Source organism: Colletotrichum tamarilloi, assembly GCF_030869305.1.
Source record: "Colletotrichum tamarilloi strain Tom-12 chromosome Unknown Scaffold_137.1, whole genome shotgun sequence".
Lineage (NCBI taxonomy): Eukaryota > Fungi > Ascomycota > Sordariomycetes > Glomerellales > Glomerellaceae > Colletotrichum > Colletotrichum tamarilloi.
Window position 1 is genome coordinate 19,347 of NW_026849520.1, and position 22,089 is coordinate 41,435.

At 40.0% G+C, this 22,089-nt stretch overlaps 5 protein-coding genes across 5 annotated transcripts; 2 read left to right on the forward strand and 3 right to left on the reverse strand.

Annotated features, from left to right (window-relative positions):
- Positions 1-9,370: 9,370 nt before the first annotated feature.
- CTAM01_14854 (uncharacterized protein) lies at positions 9,371-10,444 on the forward strand (the record flags this gene model as incomplete). The annotated part of the gene is made up of 1 exon (XM_060530853.1): positions 9,371-10,444. The coding sequence occupies one exon, from the start codon at positions 9,371-9,373 to the stop codon at positions 10,442-10,444; it is 1,074 nt and encodes a 357-aa protein (XP_060374562.1).
- Positions 10,445-10,996: 552 nt separating this feature from the next.
- CTAM01_14855 (uncharacterized protein) lies at positions 10,997-12,003 on the reverse strand (the record flags this gene model as incomplete). The annotated part of the gene is made up of 3 exons (XM_060530854.1): positions 10,997-11,208; positions 11,266-11,618; positions 11,786-12,003. The coding sequence occupies 3 exons, from the start codon at positions 12,001-12,003 to the stop codon at positions 10,997-10,999; spliced, it is 783 nt and encodes a 260-aa protein (XP_060374563.1).
- Positions 12,004-12,590: 587 nt separating this feature from the next.
- On the reverse strand, positions 12,591-13,821 carry CTAM01_14856 (amino acid transporter; the record flags this gene model as incomplete). Its single annotated transcript, XM_060530855.1, has 4 exons — positions 12,591-12,923; positions 12,977-13,406; positions 13,461-13,616; positions 13,679-13,821. 4 exons carry the CDS (start codon positions 13,819-13,821, stop codon positions 12,591-12,593), a joined length of 1,062 nt encoding a protein of 353 aa, XP_060374564.1.
- Positions 13,822-15,924: 2,103 nt separating this feature from the next.
- Positions 15,925-20,154, reverse strand: CTAM01_14857 (peptidase family M20/M25/M40; the record flags this gene model as incomplete). The annotated part of the gene is made up of 13 exons (XM_060530856.1): positions 15,925-16,419; positions 16,475-16,966; positions 17,025-17,142; positions 17,199-17,319; positions 17,479-17,574; positions 17,848-17,922; positions 18,344-18,399; positions 18,461-18,577; positions 18,631-18,954; positions 19,014-19,798; positions 19,865-19,932; positions 20,002-20,033; positions 20,090-20,154. The coding sequence occupies 13 exons, from the start codon at positions 20,152-20,154 to the stop codon at positions 15,925-15,927; spliced, it is 2,844 nt and encodes a 947-aa protein (XP_060374565.1).
- A 448-nt stretch (positions 20,155-20,602) lies between these two features.
- Positions 20,603-21,757, forward strand: CTAM01_14858 (alcohol dehydrogenase; the record flags this gene model as incomplete). The annotated part of the gene is made up of 3 exons (XM_060530857.1): positions 20,603-21,495; positions 21,553-21,637; positions 21,695-21,757. 3 exons carry the CDS (start codon positions 20,603-20,605, stop codon positions 21,755-21,757), a joined length of 1,041 nt encoding a protein of 346 aa, XP_060374566.1.
- Positions 21,758-22,089: the final 332 nt, after the last annotated feature.

The window sequence follows — 22,089 nt, forward strand, 5'->3', positions numbered from 1 at the left end:
AAAATAAAACTATAATACTTATAAATATAAATAGTATTAGTAAAAGTATTATATAAAATACTTAAATAATAATATATTTTATAAATATTAAAATTAAAAAAAACTAAATAATAAATACCCCGCAAGCAATAATTTAAATAAAGTATTATTTTAATACCCTTATTAAAAAAACGAATAATATATAATAATTTATAATAAGATATAACTATTTAAAACTTCGATTTTTTAATTTAACTTAATATCATATTAGTATATTTTAAAAAAATACTTAACGATTCCCTAATTTAAAAATAAACGACTTATTTATAAGCTTAAAAGACTAGATTTTTTAAAAAAAAAGCTAATATTATAACTTAATACGTATAATAAAACTAGGGCCTCGCCCTATAAGACCTATAGTAATTATTATACTATATATATAAAAAAACGAACTTAAAGTAACTCTTCTTAAGATAGAAGAACTATAAATAAGTTACGTAACTACGATTATATAATAAAATAAAAAACGGACGCTTATAAATAAGTAAAATAAATAATTATAAATAAGTAAAATAGATAATTATTTAGTAAATAGTTAAATAATAATAAATAAGAATACTATAAAGGATATATTTAAAAACGAGACTTATATATAATATAAACTTAAGCTAGGTTTAAAAATAAATTTCTTATAGCTTTTTTAGTAATTAATTTAATATTAAATCTTATAATTACTTTTAATTATTTTTATTAAAAACCCTTTTTAATAAAACTATAATTAATTACCGAAGCTTTATTTATATTATAACTTATAAATATAGTTTTAAAAAAGCTATTTATAACTATAATACTATTTATTTAGTACTTATAGCTTTAACTTTTATTAATATACTTACTATAACTAGCTAGCTATAATAGCTACTTTAGTATTATATATTATAAATATAATTAAAAGGGGTATAAGGCCGCTAGTTATTAATTAAACCTCGCTCTAATTAAATAGCATAGATTAATAACGAGCTTAAATATTATTTTAATAAAAAAGGTAGTTAGTAATTAATAAAAGTAGTACTTAAATATCCTAACTTATATATATTTAAACTATATATAAAAGAAGCTAAGTACCTTTATTAATTTAGGAATAGAAGGGAACGTAGTTAGTATTAGGCTATTTAATAACTTTAATACTAATTTACGAATTTATTTATTATTATAACTAATAAACGTTAAGAGTAAATAAATAGAGACGCTAAGGAGCTACTACTTACGGCTTTAAATTATTAATAATAATAATATAATAAAGATATAGCTATATTACTTTATAATAATTAATATTATAATACTAATACTTATTTTTAGTTTTTTTTAGTTAGAGGACGTTAACTTACTAATTAGTTAGAAATAAAAAAAGTAGTAATATTTAATTTACGAATAATATATTTACTTAAATACTCTAAAAAAAGGGCTACTAAACAACTTAGTTTTAATAATACTCGCGTATATTATAATTAACTTAGTTATAAATAGTAACGTAATATTAATAAGCATAGTTAAGGATTAAAAGTTATAATACTAAGATTTTAATAACTTATTTTTAAAAAAAAGGCTATTTTATTATTAAATAAAGTATTATATAATTATTATATTAAACTAAACGACGCTATATTTATTTTATAAGGACCTATTTACTTATTATCGAACTATAAGCTCGAGATTTTATAAAACTATTTAATAAAAAAAAAGCTAGGGGCTAGATATACCCTTTTATAAACCTAACTAGAGTACTTATCTTTTTCGTATTTAAAAAGAGAAGAGAACTACGACTTTACGTTAATTATAGAGTAATTAATAAAATTATATAAAAAAATAGAACGCCGCTATTATTAATTAAAAAAATACTAAATAGACTATTTAATACCTCCGTTTTTATAAAGCTAGACTTTAAAAACGTATATTACTATATATATATAGCTAAGGGTAATAAGTAAAAAACGGCTTTTCGTACTAAATACAGGTAGTTCGAGTACTTAGTTATACCTTTTGGGCTAATTAATATACTTATAACTTTCTAAGCGTATATTAATAACGTTTTAAGTAGCCTAGTTAATATTATTTATATTATATACTTAGATAATATTTTAATATATAATAATAATTACGTAGTATATAAAAAATACGTACATAGCATATTATAAAAATTATAATAATAAAACTTATATTTAAATAGCGGTAAATACGAGTTTTATATATTATATATAGGATTCTTAAAATATATCGTATTTAATAAAAATATAAAAATAGAACCCGCGCGTACTAAAACTATAGTAAATTAGCTATTTTTAAAGAGTATTAAAAATATATAAACGTTCTTTAAATTTACGGGGTTTTATTATAAATTTATTAATAACTATATTAAAATAACTATATTTTTAATAAACTTATTAAAAAAGGTAAAGTTAGGATAATTAGAACTACTAATACTTATTATAAAATTATTTAAAAAGCTATTAATAGTATTTATTAATATACTAATATTATAATACTTCGACCCTATTTTACCTACGTAATTATAAATTAATACTTTAGCTCGAGCTATTAACTTAATAATTACGTAATTATTTAAAAATAATTAGTACTTAATTATTTATAAGTTAAGGAAATTAATAAATATAGAGAGCTATTATAGTATAAAAAATATAGAGTTATTAACTATTATAAATATATTAAAAAACTAATAATAATACCTCGTTTATAATTAAAATTAAGTTATTATATTTATAAATTATTTTAATTTATAGTTCTTAAATACTAAAAAGAGGCCGAATAGGAAATAGCTATACTAACTAAATAAACTTATAATATTTAATATCGAAATTAGGTTTAAACTAAGTATTAAAAACTTAGTAAATAGACTATTATAAAAACCTAATTATAATAAAAATAATAATAATAACGGAGTAAAAGAACTATTATTAAAAATAAAAAAAGACTTAAATAATATTAAAAATATATAAGAGCCTTTTAGAGTTATAATAATAAGGTATATAAAAACGAGTTATAGGAGCGGTTTTTAAATAAAAAAGATAATAAATATTTTAAAAATAAAACTAATAATAGTATAAAAAAATAAATAAAAGAAGTTAAAAGCTCTAGCTCGAGGGAGCTCTAAGGAGTTTTTTAAAAAGTATAATAGGGCTATAAGCTTAGGGTATTAAAATTATAATATAATACTTAGGGAGCTACTTAAGCTTATTATTAAAACTATAAATTATAAGCTACTTATTTTATAAAACTCTAATATAATAAGAATACTTAAAATAGTATTTAATAAAAAGGGGTTATTAATAATTAATTAATTACGGGCTATTTAATAAAAGGACGTTTTTATAAGAGATAAGTAATAAATTAAAAAAAACTAACGGCTTTATTTAGTTTAAAAAAAATAATAATAAAGCTAAGTATATAACTTAAAAGGGCTATTATATTATAATAACTACGTTTATATATTATTATATAAGGGGCTAAAGAGGGAGGTTATTAAAGTATATTATAATATGCTTATAATAAGATATTATAATATAAAACGGATAATAGTATTACTAAAACGCTATTATTATTAAAATAGAGTAAATAAGGATATAAAAAGTTATATTAATACTTATATAATATATTAGTAAACGAAGCCTTATTATTATAAGCTATATAGCTTATTACGCCCCCTACTTACCCTAGTTAAGCTATAATAAAAAATATCGCTAGATTTTATTATAAGCTTATTTATATTAATTATATTAATTAAAAAGCGTCCCTATAACGTAGTACTTATTATAATAAATTAATTTATAAAATATAACGTTTATATTATTATAAGGACGACCTTTATAGCCTAGGGATTTATAAACTTCTTATTTATAAGGATTTTTATAAAATTTAAAATACTTAAGGGGATCGTTTTTAATAGGGGCTCGTTATTTATAAATAAGTTTTAAACTTATTTTTATTACTTTTTAATAATAAAGAGGTATCTTAGTACTACGTTCTATTTATAAACGGATAGTTAAATAGAATAATAGAACTAATACTTAGAGTAGTACTTTTATTATTTTTATATTTAAAACTAATTAAATTAAGTATAACGTTTTTACTTAGCTAAGTTTATATATAATAATACTTAATATTTAATAATTTATAAAGCGCTTATTAAAGCCCTATTTAAGTTCTTATTTACTTACCTTATATTAATCTTAACAAGGACTCGAAATAGTATATAAAATATTTTAATTAAGGAGCGTATAGCTTAATTACGAACTAATTAAAAAGCTCTACGACTTTTTATATAAAAAATATATAAAACGTATAAATAATAAGTTAATAAAGCTAAAATAAATATATTATATAAAATAAGTAACTAAGTATTATTATTAAAAAAGAATATTAAAAAGTAGCGCCCTAGTTAGAAATTAGTTAATAAGTATTTAGGTCTATTTAAAGTTAAATTAATAATTAAAATAGCGGGGGTTACTTATTAATTAAATATACTAACGTAATATAAAATATATAATATATTTTATATATCCTTACTTAAGCCGTATTAATATTATAAAAAAGCCCTTTAGAAGCCCTTATTTATTAAGGATATAAATAGAGAGCCGCTTTACGAAGTAAAAAATATTATATAATATAAAGGGTTAAAAAGGAAGTAATAATACTTAATTTAATAAAAAGGATATAATAATAATAAAAATATATAAGAACTAGCTAAGTATATTAAAAACGTAGCGTTAATTAATATATATAAAAAACGGGTTTTAATTAAGTAGCGCACCCTAGCTCTTAATAAGCTTAATAATATAGTAAACTAGTTATTAATAATAAAAAAGGGGGCTATATAACTATAATTAAGTAGTATAAACGCGCTAATTATAAACGGCTTTTTTATTTTTTATAATTTATAAGAGGACCGCTCTTATATATAAAAGGGCTACCCTTATTTTTATCCTTAGGATTATTTAAAAAAAAATAGTTATTTTATTATTAACGAATTTATAAATAATTAGTTATAAATATAGAGTATAAGCGGAGTAATTATACTATTTTTAAAATATTATTTAAATAGCGTACTTCGTTATAAATAGTACGTAATAATATAATTATTGCGTCGTTATAAAATAAAAACGTAGTATAAAAGGAGTTAATAATTATTTTATTATTATTATTATTAATAATAAGGGTAGAACGGGCCTTTTTATTAGCACGCTTAAGCGCCCTTTATATATTACTAATAATAATTTTATAAGTTTATTAAAACTATAAAATAATATTAATAACCTAAGTAATAATAATAATAAAATAATAATAGAATAATAAACCTTTAGATTATAAACGTTATTATTTAAAATAAGAATAGTACTTTAAAGGGTTCGTATTATAAATTTTATAAACTTAGGAACTTAAAATATTATTAACTAATATATAAGAAAAGTAACGGAGTAATAATAATACTAAGTACTTATTATATTTTTATAAAAATAGTTTTATATAGTATACTCTATATAATACATATTAAATCTTAGAAAAGTATTAAATAAAAGAGCGAACTAGGGGCTATAAATTACTAACTTAGCTAATTATAATACTTAATTTTTAGATTAAGCGCTTTATATATAACGTAAGTAAAATAAAGGAGCGGGCGTACTTAGCTAACCCCGATCTTTTTAATATTCGCTTTTTTTTTTTTTAATAAGAGTTTATAATAGTTAATATAAGTAGCGCATAAGTAGTAATATATATATAAAGTTAGGGTAAGTAAAGGGGATATTAAGCTTTTTAAATAAATAATTATTATTACTATTACTAGGTATATTCGTAGCGCTAATAACTAATCCGTTATTAATTATAATAATACCGCTAAGAATTATACTTATATTAAAATAAAATTAGTAATAAATACGATACGATTTTAAAAGAGACTAACTTAAATAGGGGAGTATATAAGATTAAAAAATTTAAAAGATATTTATTAATTATAAGATTTACGTAATAAAAAAATAGTATAAACGCTAATAAAAGTAAAAGATTATATATAATTAAAATAATTACGAAAAAAAAAAAAATTAAAAATTATAGTAATTTAAAAAGGGGTTAATATTAATAAATAAAAATAGGGTAATAACTATTTAAGTACTAGTAATTATAAAAACGGATTATAAATAAGAGCGACTTAAGTATAAAATTATAGGGCTAATTAAATTTATTATTTAAAATAAGGGGTTTATATTTAAATTAATAAGTACCGCTTTTATTTACCCTTATATTATATATTAAAAAACTTTATAAATAAGGGATTAATATAATATATATAAATTATAAATAGCTTTTAAAATAAAGCTTAGGGAAGGGAGTATTTTATTAAGCTTTATTAATTAAACTTTATTAATTTAAAAATAGTTTAAGGAGTATAAAGAAGAGAACTAAGTAATAAAAAAATAGCTTAGGTATATATAAACCGTTAATAATATATTTTGAGGGAAGGGTAGATTTTAATAATTTATTTTTAGACCCTAATAGTAGTTAGCCTCTGTGAGCTTCTTCCCTGTGTTATATACCTATTGATAGAGGTCCTTAATTATAGCTTACAGATCTTATTATGCTTATTCCTACCTACATGCCACGCGTGTAAGTGTGCGGGGCCCCGCACGTGGAGAGAGGGCGCATTAGGGGTTGCTACCCTCCGCATTTTTCATGGCTTGTACGTAGAAGGGGAGATTGGGGTTACACCACCAGTAAAGATCTATACAACCCTGGGTCATCCCCCTCTCTTCCGCGAAAGGATGACAGCATGATTATCCTTCTCTGGACGACTCGCAAATATCGAGACACTGCAACTTCTGCTTCATGCTAGGCCGCAAATTTACGAGGTGAGTACATGTCAGATATGCTCATGGAAACCAATCGACAACCTGTCTCGTCCCGATATCTTGACAATCCTAAGTCCGTCTGCTTGGGAGCTTTTCTTCAATATGACCATGCCACAAACACGTAACACGTTTGAATCTCTCATTACGGAAGACACGTTGTAGAGGTGCTATTTCTTTCTCTCGTTCACCAGATATCCAGCCCAGGCAACACTAAACTGGGTGCAGTAGTGCTAGCCTGGAGAGCGTCCCGGTGGGGGGAGTATCCGGTGGGCGCCATCCACTTTCCGTCATACGGGTCCAACCAGGCGTCTCCATCAGTAGACCTGTATTCCCCCTCGGCAGTCACGTTGGCCCTCCAAATTTCGCTTGAGAACTGCTTATTAGAACTTTTCGGTACAATGTAAGAGCGAACGAGGTGTATAGGAATGGAAATTCGTCTAGACATCCAAAGATCGACGCTTGTTTGTCCTCGGAGACAGGGGTTTTCAGATTGATTCTAGCCGATATTGTAGTCCGAAATTTCAAGGATTATGGGGGTTCTACGAAACGAGATTCCGCTTATAGGTCTTTTGTGACTCCAGGGCAATGGCTTCCGTCAAACTTGGCCGGTGGATGCTGGTGCTAGTTTTGAAATACGTGATTTGGCCCATGATTCCAATCATGTCAAGTCGCGGGGATCATGGCGATTGAGGATTTCTGCCTGACTGACCATATTCTAGTGGGCATTAATGGATCTATCTTTCTGTCTAAGTGAGTCATTGTCAGCTTAGTGGATCAATCTCTCTCTTGTTGGATGTTTACTATTCAACTATAATTAGCGGGGAGATGCGCAAGCATCTTGTTAACAGCTCCATATTCTTCAACCCAGTAGCGGAACCCAAGCTTTCGAGATACATGTATTGAGTCTGAATGATTTGTCAATTAATCAGTAATCCTAGTCTGCTCTGGAGGCGGGGTATGGCTGCTGCCGCACGCGGGCCCGTTATAACACCGACCCAAATGTCTTGAGTGCACTTGAGGATTCTCTGCAATGTTTAAGAGTGTGCGCTTCCAGAAGAAACCGGGCTAGGAAAGAACCGATAAATCCGATGTTAGGTTTGCGAGAGTAACCTCATAAGCCTGGTAAGCTACCTTGGAGCCGATAGTTTACTCTCGGTTCGGCAATGTTGCATTCGGGGTAAACCCACCAAATTATATCATCAGTCAGTTCTTGGCACGTGGTGAACATGTACTTCAGATTCTCGGCGACGTATGGATAGTTTCTCAATGCTTGGGACAACTGGCTTTAACATTACGTTGACGGTAAGTGAGGTCAATGTCAGGTGGCGCCTTCGAGGCGGTGTCAAGATAGCGTGATTAACAGAAGGTACTTTTATTAGGTAAGGTAGAGTAGAGATGCTCACTACGTGCTGGCAAAATGGCAGTTCGGCCGAGTGTAAGCTGCTGCCAATCTGGTCAGATAATGTAGTGAGTCAGAGAATCGTTTCCGCGGAATCACCCCCTCCTGCGAAGGAGGTGGTCTGTTGATGAAGCTTTGCTGACATCGCCTGAAGAAGACTGTAGTCACGCTGCTTCCAATTGGACCCGCGACGAAATAGACCACGAGGAGTCACCGCTAAACCTCATTTGCCTGCCCGCAAAAGGAATTGACTGGAAATATCTGATAGTTAGATGGGATTCGACGCAAGATCTCGATTCAATCTACATCTTGCTGTATCCCTGTGAACAAGGACCTGGCTCAGCTTGGTAAGGAAGCTGGCTTAACAACATCACAGCACTGCACTGGCAATAGCACCCCACTTCGAGACAAGCAAGGGGGTGCAACGATGGTCGTTACTGGTTTCTTCCCTCAACTCTTCGGCTAATTGATACGTTCCGCACCATTTGGCCCTGTATTTAAGTGCGCCTCATTGGGCACTTAAGGGGCGGTTGAAGACACATCATATTGCTCACATTGAATGTATGTTCTGTCTAGGTACGCTTTTGACCCCCGATGTTGACTGGACTGAAAGAACAGCGCCTCCACGACAGAGTGGCCGGGCATTGCGGGGATTCTAAGGTGGGTGACACAAGCTAACATGCACATGCGCCAATGCAGGTATTAATAATCCAGCCGAAACTTGGCCCGCGGCCTACAAGGACTCCGACCACTCAGCAACGCCCAGATCGGCCGGTCGACCATTCGGTCGAAGCGGGAACAAAATATATCCACTTTCGCTGTCGACAGGTGGTAGCATATGCAGCGACGTTTTACTCAGCTCACCTCATCTTACTTTTTGTGGACGTGATCTACACATCCCCCGTTCCATCAGGTCCACGGATAGGCATGCATATAGTTGCGGAGTTTTAGGTTTGGTCATACTCCAGCCTTGACTCCAAAATGACTACCTTAGGTATGAGATGAAGTATAAGAACCAAGCTCCCGAACCTGTCTGCTGAAACACGTCCCAACACAATTCATCTCAAAACTCACAATGTCTACCTTTGAGGAATACGACGTTGGCTACGCCGACAACAAGAATATCCACTACCTCGCTGCGGGTCCAGTCAATGGACCTCTCCTTGTATTCGTCCATGGCTGGCCGGCGATTTCACTTGCATGGAAACCTCAGCTTGAGGCGTTCAGCGCTCTAGGTTTCCGGGCCATCGCGCCGGACATGCCCGGATACGGCAAATCGACAGCTCGCAAAGTTATCGAGGATTACTCCCAGCAGAGTATTCTCGAAGGACTACTAGCACTCCTCGCACACACTGGTCGGAAGGAGGCCGTCTGGATCGGTCATGACTGGGGTTCCCCGTGCGTTTCAACTGTTGCAGCACAGCGTCCGGAAGTTGTCAAGGCCCTGGTGAATGTCTGTGTTCCGTATCGCACACTTGACTTGGGGCTGAACGCAATACTGGCCCTTGTCGACCGCCAGGTTTATCCCGAAGACCAATACCCCTACGGACAATGGGACTACATGCGTCATTACGAAGAAGATTTTGAAAAGGCTGTAGCCTGGTATGAGAAAGATATCGAGGGGATCAACAAGGCTTTGTGGCAACCGGGCAAGCCAGTTTATCCCCCTAAGCCCACATTCACTTCCACTGTCAGAAAGGACGGAGGATGGTTTGGCGGGATCTCACAACCTCCATCCCCAGATCAAATTCCAGCCCCCCTCCTCGAGGGTGAGGTCTTTGATGAGTTCACTAAGGCGATGAAGAAGACGGGGTACTGGCCGGGATCAGCTTACTACATGAACCATGAGCGCAACCACGAGTTCAACTCAAAGGCACCAAACGATGGCAAATTTGAGAAGCCTGCCTTGCTCATCCATGCAGCATTCGACTACGTGTGCGAGACCAAGACTACCCGGCTAGCCGAGCCAATGCGCCAGGCGTGTAGCAACCTCACCGAAGTGACTATTCAAGCTGGACATTGGGCAAACATGGAGAAGCCGGCTGAGACCAGCGCAGCTCTTTCGAGGTTTATCCTTGAGGAAGTTCCTGATTACTGGCCTGGGTTCTGGGAAAGCGGGTACGCGAAGCGCCAAAAGTCAGTACTTTGATTGCGTTGCAACCCAGCTACTTCTAGGCCATGATTACCTATCATTGAGTTACATGTATTTGATCAAGTCTGAAAATAGCAAGTACACTCAAATCGCTAGAACATGACACTATGTCGATTTCTCATTCGGCCAAAGTGATCGTGGCAATTTTTGCTGAAATAGGCGTGCCGAGATGTTAAGATATGTCGTCAATAATCAGAACAAGTCACGTAAAAGAGAATAGCAAGAACCTGAGGTTTCAAACTGCAGCCAAGTGTTATGGGACCCTATAGCCAAACCATGTTTTTAAAAGATTTGCGTGCACATGTAAAGCGTGATCTTCACTTAGGATCTAGGTATTGTCCCAAGAATTAAGTATCAAATGATCATCGCCAGGGATGACCACTTATCCTGCAAAGATGGTTAAATGGCATTCTGAACACGCCTGGCCACCTCAATGTTGTTCCATTGTGACCTAAGTTACATCTGATCCACGGTAAGATCGAACAGCGGGAGGATTCGAGTGGATCACCAAGACTATCAAGCTTTTGGCATCTTCTCTCACTATCTACTTTAGGGGTGTGAGAGCATGAATTTTGACAGATCATCCGACTGTTTCTGTCTTGCCTTTACCAACTGCAGGAATGGTTCTTCCAGGCCGACTGAGCCAACCAGAATATGTTCAGTGCCGGAAACAAGTTGCTTGTATGTCTCATTGGTAAACGCGTCAACAGGCATTCCCATCGATCGACCTTTCTCCTCGCCCATGTAATCGTGCAATTCGGCTGGTGGTGTTGTCAGTGTTGTCCTGGATATCAAAAATAGCACATTTGACGACTGACTTTGCACTAAGGGAGGCCAGATCTCTACGATCTTAGTGCTAGACCCTTGTAGTTGTTGTCTCAGAGAGTAGACAAAGGCATGAAGAGCTGCCTTGGAAGCAGAGTATGCTGGTAAAGTCACTGCCGGAATCAGAGCAAGGTGAGTGCCGGTAATGATCAAACTTGTCGGGATTGTTTTCTCTTGAAGTCTCGGAAGGAATTTGACCGACATGTCGACAACGCTCAAGAAATTGACGTTTATCTCCTCCCGAAAGGCATCAAGATCAACACTGCTAGGTTCCGACAATTTGATCTGACTTTGGATTCCTGAGTTGATGAACACACAATCCAGATCGGGAAACTCATCAACAACCCTGTTAAACTGTTAGTATAGTAAGTCGCTAATGCTTTCCGTATGGAGGCATCAAGTCCGCAAGGCCTTTCTACGCTTCGGGTCGAGTAATCCATTCCGTGGTGGGGGAGGGGGAGGGGGCGGGGGAGGGGGGCTTGTGGGCAGTGATTTTCTGCACTTGGGACTGACCTCTTCACAAAATCATCGAGACCTGCCCTATCTGTAATGTCAAACCGGACAGAGGCTGCCTTGCTTGGGCCGTGCTTCTTGACAAATGCATCTAGTCGTTCCTGGCGCCGACCGACAGCCACGACTTTGACGCCGTTTCCGACAAGCTTATCCGCCATTGCTGCTCCAATACCCGATGTGGCACCCACTAGAAGTACTTGCTTATATGGAAATGACATGTTAGGCAGATAGTCGAGTTGTTTATTTGAATGGTGAAAACCGTTGAGATGTGGCAAGATGTCCACTAGGTGAAGTGTAGCTGAATCGCGATCGTTAAAAAGTCCTGATGCCTTGTAATGCCAAGCTTTATACTTTGGTGTCCAACCTCGCCAATGCCTATTGAAACATTGATGTAGATATTCCCGAATCGCGAGACAGCTTACTCCCGGCGCTAAACTCAGTGTTTGTGGCTTCGATCGCTGGATGTCGGACTGCTGGCGGCAGGCGGATTCAATCATCGGGATTACAGAAATGCATTCTGCCTAAAGCCGAGCGACCAGCCTTTTTCTGACGTTTGGTATGTCCGAGACACGCATCAACACCAATGCTGCTTGCCGTGACCCGGGCTTACAACGAGAAGAACGACGTCAAAGGAAACAGTAAATTGCTGATCATGCCGAATTTATTTAGCTTTCATCTGCTGGCAGCTGGGATATTTGAAGTTTATGTCTATTATCTTGAGAAATCTATACGTCTAGGGGGGTATATCTGCACCCGCAAATTCGGGGATGAACCATCTCGCATCATCATAGTGCAAGCACTCTTTCTATTTCTCAGCAACAATGTACTCCGTGCAAAGGAGCTCGGATCTCAGATCCATCACATCAGCGATAGTCTTGTTAGGGATGATCTCAGCCATCCACAAAACGTGGTTCAGAGTGGTGTCGTTGCCTGCATCACCGTCGTAGTCGAGGTAGGCCGCAGAAGGCGTGAGCCAGCGATTCTGCTCCATGATGAAGGTGGGAGGGATGAGCTGACCGCTCATATCAGTGAGGCGCGAAGAGAGGTTCGCGAGTTGCCAGTCCCACCAGAGGCGATCCAAGTTGGCATGGTGCAAGAAGAAGATCGGGTCACCAGGGCTGGCGTTTTGGTTCTCCATCTATCACAGGCGTCAGAAACACAGCCGAAGATTGGATTGAGAAGGTTACTTACGGTGCCGCCAGTAGCAAGGTGGCCACAAGAGTGAGGGGAATCAACGTAGCAGAAGTTGGCCTCGTTGTAAGTCTCCTTCATGTAGCACTCGTCGACGTAGGACTGGTTGGCGAAAGTAAAGGCAGTCTGGTTAAACTCGCGAGAGAGGCAGTATTCGTCATAGTAGTCGATGCCGTAGACTTGGTCCATGCGAAGGGTGGTGTTGGCGAAAGGGCCATCAATGACGCAGTTGGTGCCTTGAGTGGTGTTGACACCGTTGGTTCCGAAGCTGAACTCATCAGAGCCCCAAACAGAGGCCTTCTCGACAGTTCCAAACACCTCAAGGTCGCGCTGCTCGTCCCAGTAAGGCAGAGCACCAGTGTATCCGCACTCCTCTTGGAGAAGGATTTCGTGGAGGCGAAGGAAGAGGCGGTGCCAAGGAAGGAAGGCTCTGAATGTGGAGTTAGAAAAAAACAAGTCGAGATTGGCTTTCCAAAAAGCTTACCCAACTCCGTGAATGAAGTTCGACTGTTCGACGTGGCAACTTTGAAGTTCATCCCATCTTGTCTTCGCACCCTTGATGCCCGTCTTGGCGGGTGATTCGAATAAGCATTTGACGGCCTGAAGGTAGTCGGATTTCTCCTGGTTCTCCAGAGTGTGCCTGATTATTGATGTTAGTATCTTCCTGAAAGAAGTGTTTAAAACATTCAGGTGATGACTGACCATGCCTTTCTCTGGTTCATAGAAGTGCAAGTGGAATTAGAAAAGGTTCCATTGTGGCCGTTGTGACCATGGGCGGGAAAGACAGGCGATGCACTAGCGAAGGCAACGACCGAGGCCAGGCTGAAAAGAGTGGACGACTTCATGTCGATCAGTGAGAGATAGGCAGTTCTGGAAAAGATCTGCAGGGAAAGCGACAAACAATGTGGTGAAGAGCAGACTCTTTTGTCTTTATGCTTCGTGGAAAAGGGAGACAGTTTCACTTATACTGACAGCACGACCTTGCCAAGACCTCGGGATCTCCCTAGACTCCTCCTAAGATAGGAGTCCAAGGACCCGGAGTGGAAATTTTTGAATTCAAGATTCTTCAAGCTCCGAAGAACAAATATCCACCGGCTACGCAAAAAGTTGCGATGGCCCTACGAAAGAAGCCGCGCATGCGGCTTGGGGATCCGCTGACCCCATCGTAAACTTGGCGAAGCTTGAGATAAAGATTTGCCCCCCGGCGTCTATTCGTCTCGAGTTGCCCATTCGGTGGATGCCGGACAGGGGTATCAATGATGCAGCGTTCATCCAAAGGTAAAAATCTTAGCATGGAAGTCGACCGAGGCCCGATCTGCCTATCCGTAATCTATGTCTTGTGGGCCATGATGGATACTAAAAAACCTACTGCTTCCCTGACAGCATCCCACCTGGCATCCCACATACCGAGGGTCTGGATCCGTGGATACAATGGATGGCTTATTGGACGAATGAAAGTTTCACGCACAAGACAAGCACATGCCGACTTGCGATTTGGGACGAACATGCACAGCCGCCGGAAAGATAAAAAGGGTCATCGGGTCCGGAATCCCACCTTCGGCTTGGGGCAGGTCCGAGACTCCATCCCAGCCGGCAACGGCGACGGCGGCCTTACCCAGCCCCCCACGTGGCGTAGCTGGCGACGAAAACAACTTGGAGCCAGTTCCAGTGATGATCAAGGAAGGAAAAAGCAACTTCGGAACAAGGGAAACGGCAGTCTGGCCCGTGTTGGCAACGCTGTTTATCGGAGACCGAGTCAGTACTTGACTCGTTGTCGACAGAAAAAAAGAAACAAGCATCAAGGCATCCAACATCGGAGATTTCTTTTCGAAACAAAGCCCCGATCCATGTACGATTCGCCCTTCGATTGAGAAAGTTCGATGGCAACTCATGACATCCTCAAAATGACCTTGGGCCAAGAACCACACGTATCAGTGGTAGCGCCATTAAGAATAATTGGCAATTGTTCTGAAAAGTCACAACGCGTAGTTATCGGAAAGTACTATACATGTGTTCATAGATTTCACATGCAGTATGTTATCTTGGTATTCGAGCCGCAAGTGATATGGTCTTCATTGGGCTTTTATTACATTTTTCTCATTGCTAAGGACTGTGGTAGGGCCAGGTCATCATCACAGTCGTGACTCAAACCGGGAACATAGTGGAGAGTGTCGTCATATAACAGTGAAAATGCAACCAGCCCAACAGCGGCTGCAACCGAATGAAACTGTTTCAACAATGCCACGTTCTCGACGTTTACCGACGAAATGGAAACTGTTCTTAGAACAACAATCCAGTGGGGGCAAACGCCGCCGACCGAAAGTTAATGAACCTTATCCAAATCTAGGGGCGGACCGTGCTGTTGCACCCCAACTTAGCTGGCAAAGTCTTCCAAAATTGGCAAAAATAGGAAAGTGAAAGGCATCGCTTGCTTCATCGTTCGACACTTTGATTGGTATATGTTTCTTGTTTACTGTACGGTTCAAACTCAAAAGGATGGATCGCGTGTCTATATCGACTTCGTAACGTTTGGGTCTGAGGAGGACCGACACTCGTCTAGTGGCTTCTCATTAAGTTGGCTCAGTTTATGATTTTACGACCTTAATATGCTAGCACATCCGACTGGTCTAGTCATATCACCGAGATTCGAATTTGAAAAGTCAGTACAAGTCTATATAGATCTATCCATGTGCCGTGAATGTACACCCCACCCTTATGCCCGATTTTGGTGAGGCAATGCCTAAACCCTTGACATGAAAGACAGTATGTAGTTGTCTTAAGGCCTTTCTTCGTCAAACAGATTTCTAACCAGTCTGAGACAAGTGGGATGGTAAAAGTCTTGATACTTCTTGAACAGTTCTAACGCCAACTCTTCGTCAACCGACAATAATTCTTTGAACCTGTGAACTGTCAGCCATGATCTTGACTTGTGCTCTGGTCGAGGCGACTTACAGCGGCCTCACAAACTTCATTCTGCCTGTCTGTCCCAGGATATCCTCAGTCTGCTTCAAAACACTGCGATCGCCGGCTCTGAGCGCGACACGAAGGTACCGAGTGACGACTTCAAGATTGCTAGACTTTCCCACGTCATACAACTCGTCAAGAAGCTTACAATACTCGAGTGGGATTGGCTGCGGACTTTCAATGAGTAGATCAAGAAAGACTAAAACTTGTCCCGCTGTCCAACCCTCGACATCGCTACCAGACGGCCTGAACGCAGATTGGACCGAGAGACTGCCCCATTGATCTGCCAATTCGATGGCCTTCTTGTAAAGCTCAGAGCAAAACCCTGGCTTTGGGGGCGCGCCTGGTTTGTGAAACCAAGAATTCCAGTCAACGCAGCCAAGTGAGGAGGTAGCAGCGGCGTCGGGTGAGAAGAACTTGAGAACACAATCCTTGAATCGGGATGAGTCAACCGCGGCACCATAAAACGTTCTGAAATACTTAAGTGATGAAGTGTTAGTCTTCAAATTGTAGACAGCAAAATGGTAAACTTACATATGGCACAAACTTGAGCCACTTCTCTCGTCCGACGGTCTCTTCAAGGTAGCATAGGAAGGTGTAGCCTTTCTCGTACGAGATCTTGGACATAATATCGTCCGGCCTCTTGCCTTCAAACTCAAGTACCAAGCTAGTGAAGACGCTGTCTTCGCCGCCATACATTTCAATAGATTGAATAAGGTCCTGCCAGCCAACGATGGCTTGGAGCTCGACCTCGTCGTCCCCTCTGAGTTCGCGCACAATGTTCCTCTCCGTCCAGACAGTCCAGCCTTCATTCAGCCAGAAGTGCTCCCAGGACGCATTAGTGACAAGATTACCACTGTAGCTGTGCGCGAACTCGTGCGCGACCACAGAGATATTCTCTCGGTCTCCCGAGACGACAGTGGCGCTGTAAAAGTTGAAGATTGGGTTTTCCATACCGCCTAGATGGAACGATCTTGGCAACACGACCAGATTGTAAAGTGGCCACGGATACTCGAAGATGATATTCTGATACGTCGCAATTATGTCAGCTCAAGGCTTTTCCTGCTCAGGCTCAGCTACTTACCTCTGCAGATTTGATTATTGCCTGTAAGTCCGGCTGAAACTCCTGTTTGCAGGCTTCCAAGTCACCAGGGGCGCAGTAAACATAGCTTTTCGGTCCAATCTTCTCTCCCGCCAAATTCCTTCCAAGAGCTGTGTAAGTAATTGAATATGTGAGGACGTTCTTCGAAAGGCTTACCCGCTTGCTACAGCGAAGAGGTAGTTCGAGATTGGAATCTCCATCTTGAATCTGTAGGTCTTCTGTTCGGTCGTGTCCGTGATTGGTGGGAAGATCAACTCAGACTCAGGAACACCACTCGCTACGACAGGAAGTATTGAATGTATTGTTATATCGAAAGTGCTTTTGATGGAGGGTGTATCCTGGCACGGGAAAATGGAGCGAGCATGAACCGGTTCGCACTGGGAGACTATCGACCATCAGCTGAGACCGACAAGTCGCAATGCAGCCCAACACTCACACATGAAGGGGTGTTCTTTATCATCTGTCTGCGAGGGGCTGAACCACTGAAGGCCCGTGGTGTTCTTGGTAGTTTCGAAGTCGACCTTGCCAGCGACTATATTAGCCAACTCCATCATTGATGATACAGCAGGATTGACAATTCAACGTACTGTGAGCTCAATCGTTTCCCCTTCACCATAGCGTCGTCCAAGTTCAATGCATAATGGACTGCCATTCTCTCCATCGTCGGACTTCAATGTCCACGCAGCCTTTCTTCCTTGATAGCTTACTCCCTTGATAACGACATGGCTTGTGTCTAGAACAATTTCGGCGAGACCATGAACTCGTGCTTGGCCAGTAATTGCAGTTCGACCAATCAAGATCTTACGGTCAAAGTCAATCGTCAAGTCAAGGGCCGTATGCTGGGTCGAAAAGTCATGAAAATTGGAGCTAGTGTTGACATCTGTGACAACGCTGGTTAGACACATGGTGCAACTGCGAGCGAACGTCGTCCGCGCGTGGGAAGAGAAGCTTGGCTGCTATTTGTCAGAAAGAGAGACTGGCAATCAGGCCTATTATCATTCCTGCAAGTGAATGATTTCTTGAATTTGAATGATTCTAAGTAAGGTATTCGTAGACGTAGTTCGGGTGCTTAACTCAATCGTGCCCCGCATTCTTCTCTGCCCCTCACCCGTCGTTCAATATTGCCTATTACGGCAATCCGGTGCACCCTGCGCTAGCTGCTCGCCTACTTGCAAAGACACGATGGCAGATATTGGCTCGTTCAAGTTTACCGCTTGAGGCCGCTGTTTAAGGGAGCCTAGACGCAGAATGTAGTTCATCGTTATCTCTAGCAGTCAATTACAAATTTCGTTTGCTTTGACGCCAGAAGTTTGTGACCTCTTTGAGATAAGCTCCGTAGAGCTTGATGGCGTTGATGCTGTTGAAGAGCGAGTTAGCCCCTGTGGAACTCCAGACCTTGATGCTGCATATCGACTTACTAGTTGCTCTTATCCAACTTCTCGTTAGTGGAATGTTGTCCATCGGTAGGCCGACCAACAGGCATAAGGAGCACATTTTTTTTCAAGGTCTTCTTGAAGTCCAAGGCGATGGGTATGCTGGGTAAAGTTAGTGCTAGTCTATCACGCTGGGGTTCGATGCAAAGGCTGACCTTCCACCTTCACAGGTCAAAGCAGGGTCAACGCCCCACACGTTTCGTGTTGCCTGAATCGCGGCTTGGTAATTCCAGTGGCTCGCCTCCTCGTAGAACCAATCATTCGGATGACACTCAATTTCGAGTTCGTTCTTACTTCCTAGACTCTCGAAACGGTCCTTGACGTGTTTTCGCACCAGCTGGTCAATGTCCTCCCACTTCATAAAGGGCACAGTACGGATACTGAACTTTCCGACAAGCTTAGCAGGTATAGATGTGACAGCTCCGGCTCCAGGCAGGGCATTCTCTATCCTGTGCAAACTGAGAGATGGCTTCTTCCAGCTACGGGGCGGAGAATGAGGTTAGCTTACTGATCTGAGGTAGAGTGCGAGTGAACGTACCGAGCGACCAGAGCGTCAGCCTGATTGTCGTGGAGGCTTCTACCCCCTGTGCCACCGTACAAAGAGTCTTCCGAAATGTTCAGCTTTTGGTAGCTCTCGTACTCTTCTTTCGTGACAGCTTGGACATTGTCGTAGATCCCAGGGACCAGAATCTTGCCATTCGCATCCACCAAAGAAGACATAATGTTGACCATGTCTGTCATTGGCTCCGAAATCTGACCACCGAACCCACCACTATGGGCATCCACTTTGGCACCTGTGATGGTGACAAGGTAGAAGATGATGCCTCTGAGTCCTTGAGGGACGCTAATCTGCTCGTCGCTCACCCAAACAACATCCGTGATACAGACCACGTCGACATCCTTGAAGTACTTGTCTGCCTCATCCTCCAGGCCCTGCCGAAGGCCAAACGATGCGGTCTCTTCCATGCCTTCAAAGCAGAAGACCAAGTTAGCCGGTACGTCTACATCTACCTTTTGGAAAGCTTCTATCATGTTGATCCAGCCAATGAGAGGGCCCTTATCGTCCGAGGTTCCTCTGCCGCAGATCTTGCCGTCTTCTTCAACCGTCATCACGAAGGGCTCGTGCTTCCATCCGTCCTCGATAGATGCAGGCTGAACATCGTAATGGCTGTATACGAGCACCGTTGGCTTTTCGGGGTCGCTGCCATAGCGTCCCAATACCAGAGGAGGAAGGTCGAGGTCTGTACCCTCCTGCTTGCCCAGATCTTTGAGTGTTACCTCAACACCAACAGCCTTCAGCTTGGTCGCAACCCATTCACTCATCTGCTTCTCTATTAGATATTGTTATCTCTATGCCCTGATGGCATATGGGTTATTCGTCTAACCCACCGCGAACACATCCTTCCTATTATCTGCATAAGCAGAGATTGAGGGAATCTTGATGGCGTCTCCAAGTCCTACACGAAGTCATAGTTAACTAAATATGGTCCTTTCAGCCAAAGCCAAAAGTAACTGTTTGGACGTACTATCGATGAAGACACTCTCAAGCTCATCAACCCTGTCTTCCAGATTAGCGAGGCAAAAGTGCAAGGGTGTCTCTCATTTTTCACGGACTTTGCATAGAAGCTAGCTAGTGCTTCATTGGTATCGTTCACCGGGCGTGCTGGAGTAGGAACCATCGTGGCGATAGAAGCGACGTCCTTAGTCAGCAAATAACTGGCTTTTCGACTACAATCAAGCTTCTTTTAGCACTATCACCAGCTGCAATAATTGACTCTGGGCGCTAAATTTTGGTGTTGAAAGAGGGGAAGTTGGGCTTTCCGAGTCGAGTCTAGTCGCACCGAGACCCACGTCAAGCGAGATCGGATTGCGAGTGATGCAGCGTGGGGGCCGATACAAAAGTCCACTTCGAGATATTACCGAAAAAGGAAATTAGGAACGAGAGAGCTGACTTACACGAAATTAGACATTAGCATGAGAAAGGAGACGACAAGGTACTGCAGAATGCGACGAAATCTTGCAGTCTGGTACAATAAGTCCCATGCAAAGAATCGTATTTCCACCAGTTGGACTTTCCTTTCTTCCTTGATGTTACCGTTCATTTAGGCACACTCAACTTTACCAAACATGCAGCAAAAACGCAAGATCCTCGTAATCGGCTCACCTCGCGACGTCATACCTAACAAAGTATGGGCGGACTTCAGCTCACGGTATGAAACTCTAATGTACGACTATCCAAAAGTACAAGACTTCTACCAGTCCATGACTTCCGGCACCTGCAAGAGCATTGACGGAATCATGCGAATCGGCATCAACACTCCGCCCGACAACGAGAAATTGGGCATGGGCTGGACTAGACGGGCTCTGCCACATCTTGCATCAACTCTCAAGATGATTGTCAACTTCGGACACGGTTTCGACGAAGAAGATGTTTCGGGACTCAATGCCCGTGGCATAGACTTTTTCAACACCACAGGCGGGAGCGAGGCGACGGCCGTGGTCGCAGTCTATCTCATCATCTCAGTATTCCGTCAGCTAAATCGCTACGAGCGAATGCTCCGCGACGAGCAGTTCTGGCCAGCCTTGAGGCACTCTTCCCAGAACGCAGTCGATCCCTTTGGAAAGAAAATTGGCATTATTGGCATGGGTTCCATCGGCCAGACCGTCGCGAGACAGGCAGCTGCTCTCGGGATGGAGGTTCACTGTATTGATAGGCCCAATCTTCGGAGAACTTTGGAAGTAATGAAATATGAGAACGAGCACGTCAAGGGGCTTTTGCCACCGATACTGTTTCATACGGATCTTGAGGGCCTCGTCGCTTCCGTGGACTGCTTGGTTCTGGCATGCTCTTACTCTCCAACGACACATCATCTTCTGTCGAAGGATGTCTTCTCCGGGATGAAGAAAGGAATTCGAATCGTCAATGTGGCCAGGGGTCGTTGTATAGATGAGGAAGCGCTGTGTGATGCCATCGACAGCGGCACTGTGGCAGCGGCTGGGCTGGATGTTCACTACAACGAGTGAGTTTCTGATGTCATAGTCTCTTCATACTGCCTGTGCAAAGCTAACACTTGTAGACCAAACGTAAACCCAAGATTACTGAATCACGACTGCGTGACACTTTTACCTCATCTCGGAGGACTCACCCACGATTCAATGAAGGTAGACGCCTGAGTTGCGCCCGCCGCAGTAAGACTCTTTTTGCTAACGACCAGACAGAATCATGCGTTGATGGCCTTGAAGTCAGTAGATGACTTCTTTGCCTGTTCGAATTTGACGTAAGGCGTTTCAAGTCAGGATGCGGTTGAATAGGTCTGTGAGAATAATGTAGTAAAAGATATCACTGAAAAATTATTGCAGACGTATGATCAGCATGGCATCGGGAACTGGATAGAAATGAAGTTGTTTCACACTTGATTTTCATATGTAGTCCATACCGCCAAACACCATATGCCATTACGAGTGTGCTGCTCGCAATTCTCTTGCTCTTTTGTTGCATCAATCATAAGCTCCCACTACTGCCTCGACAAGCGGCTAAGCTCGATCATAGGCTTGATTGTCCAGATATCTCCTTTGGGAGTAAGTGGCTGCGCCGTTGCGGACTTTCAGAAAAT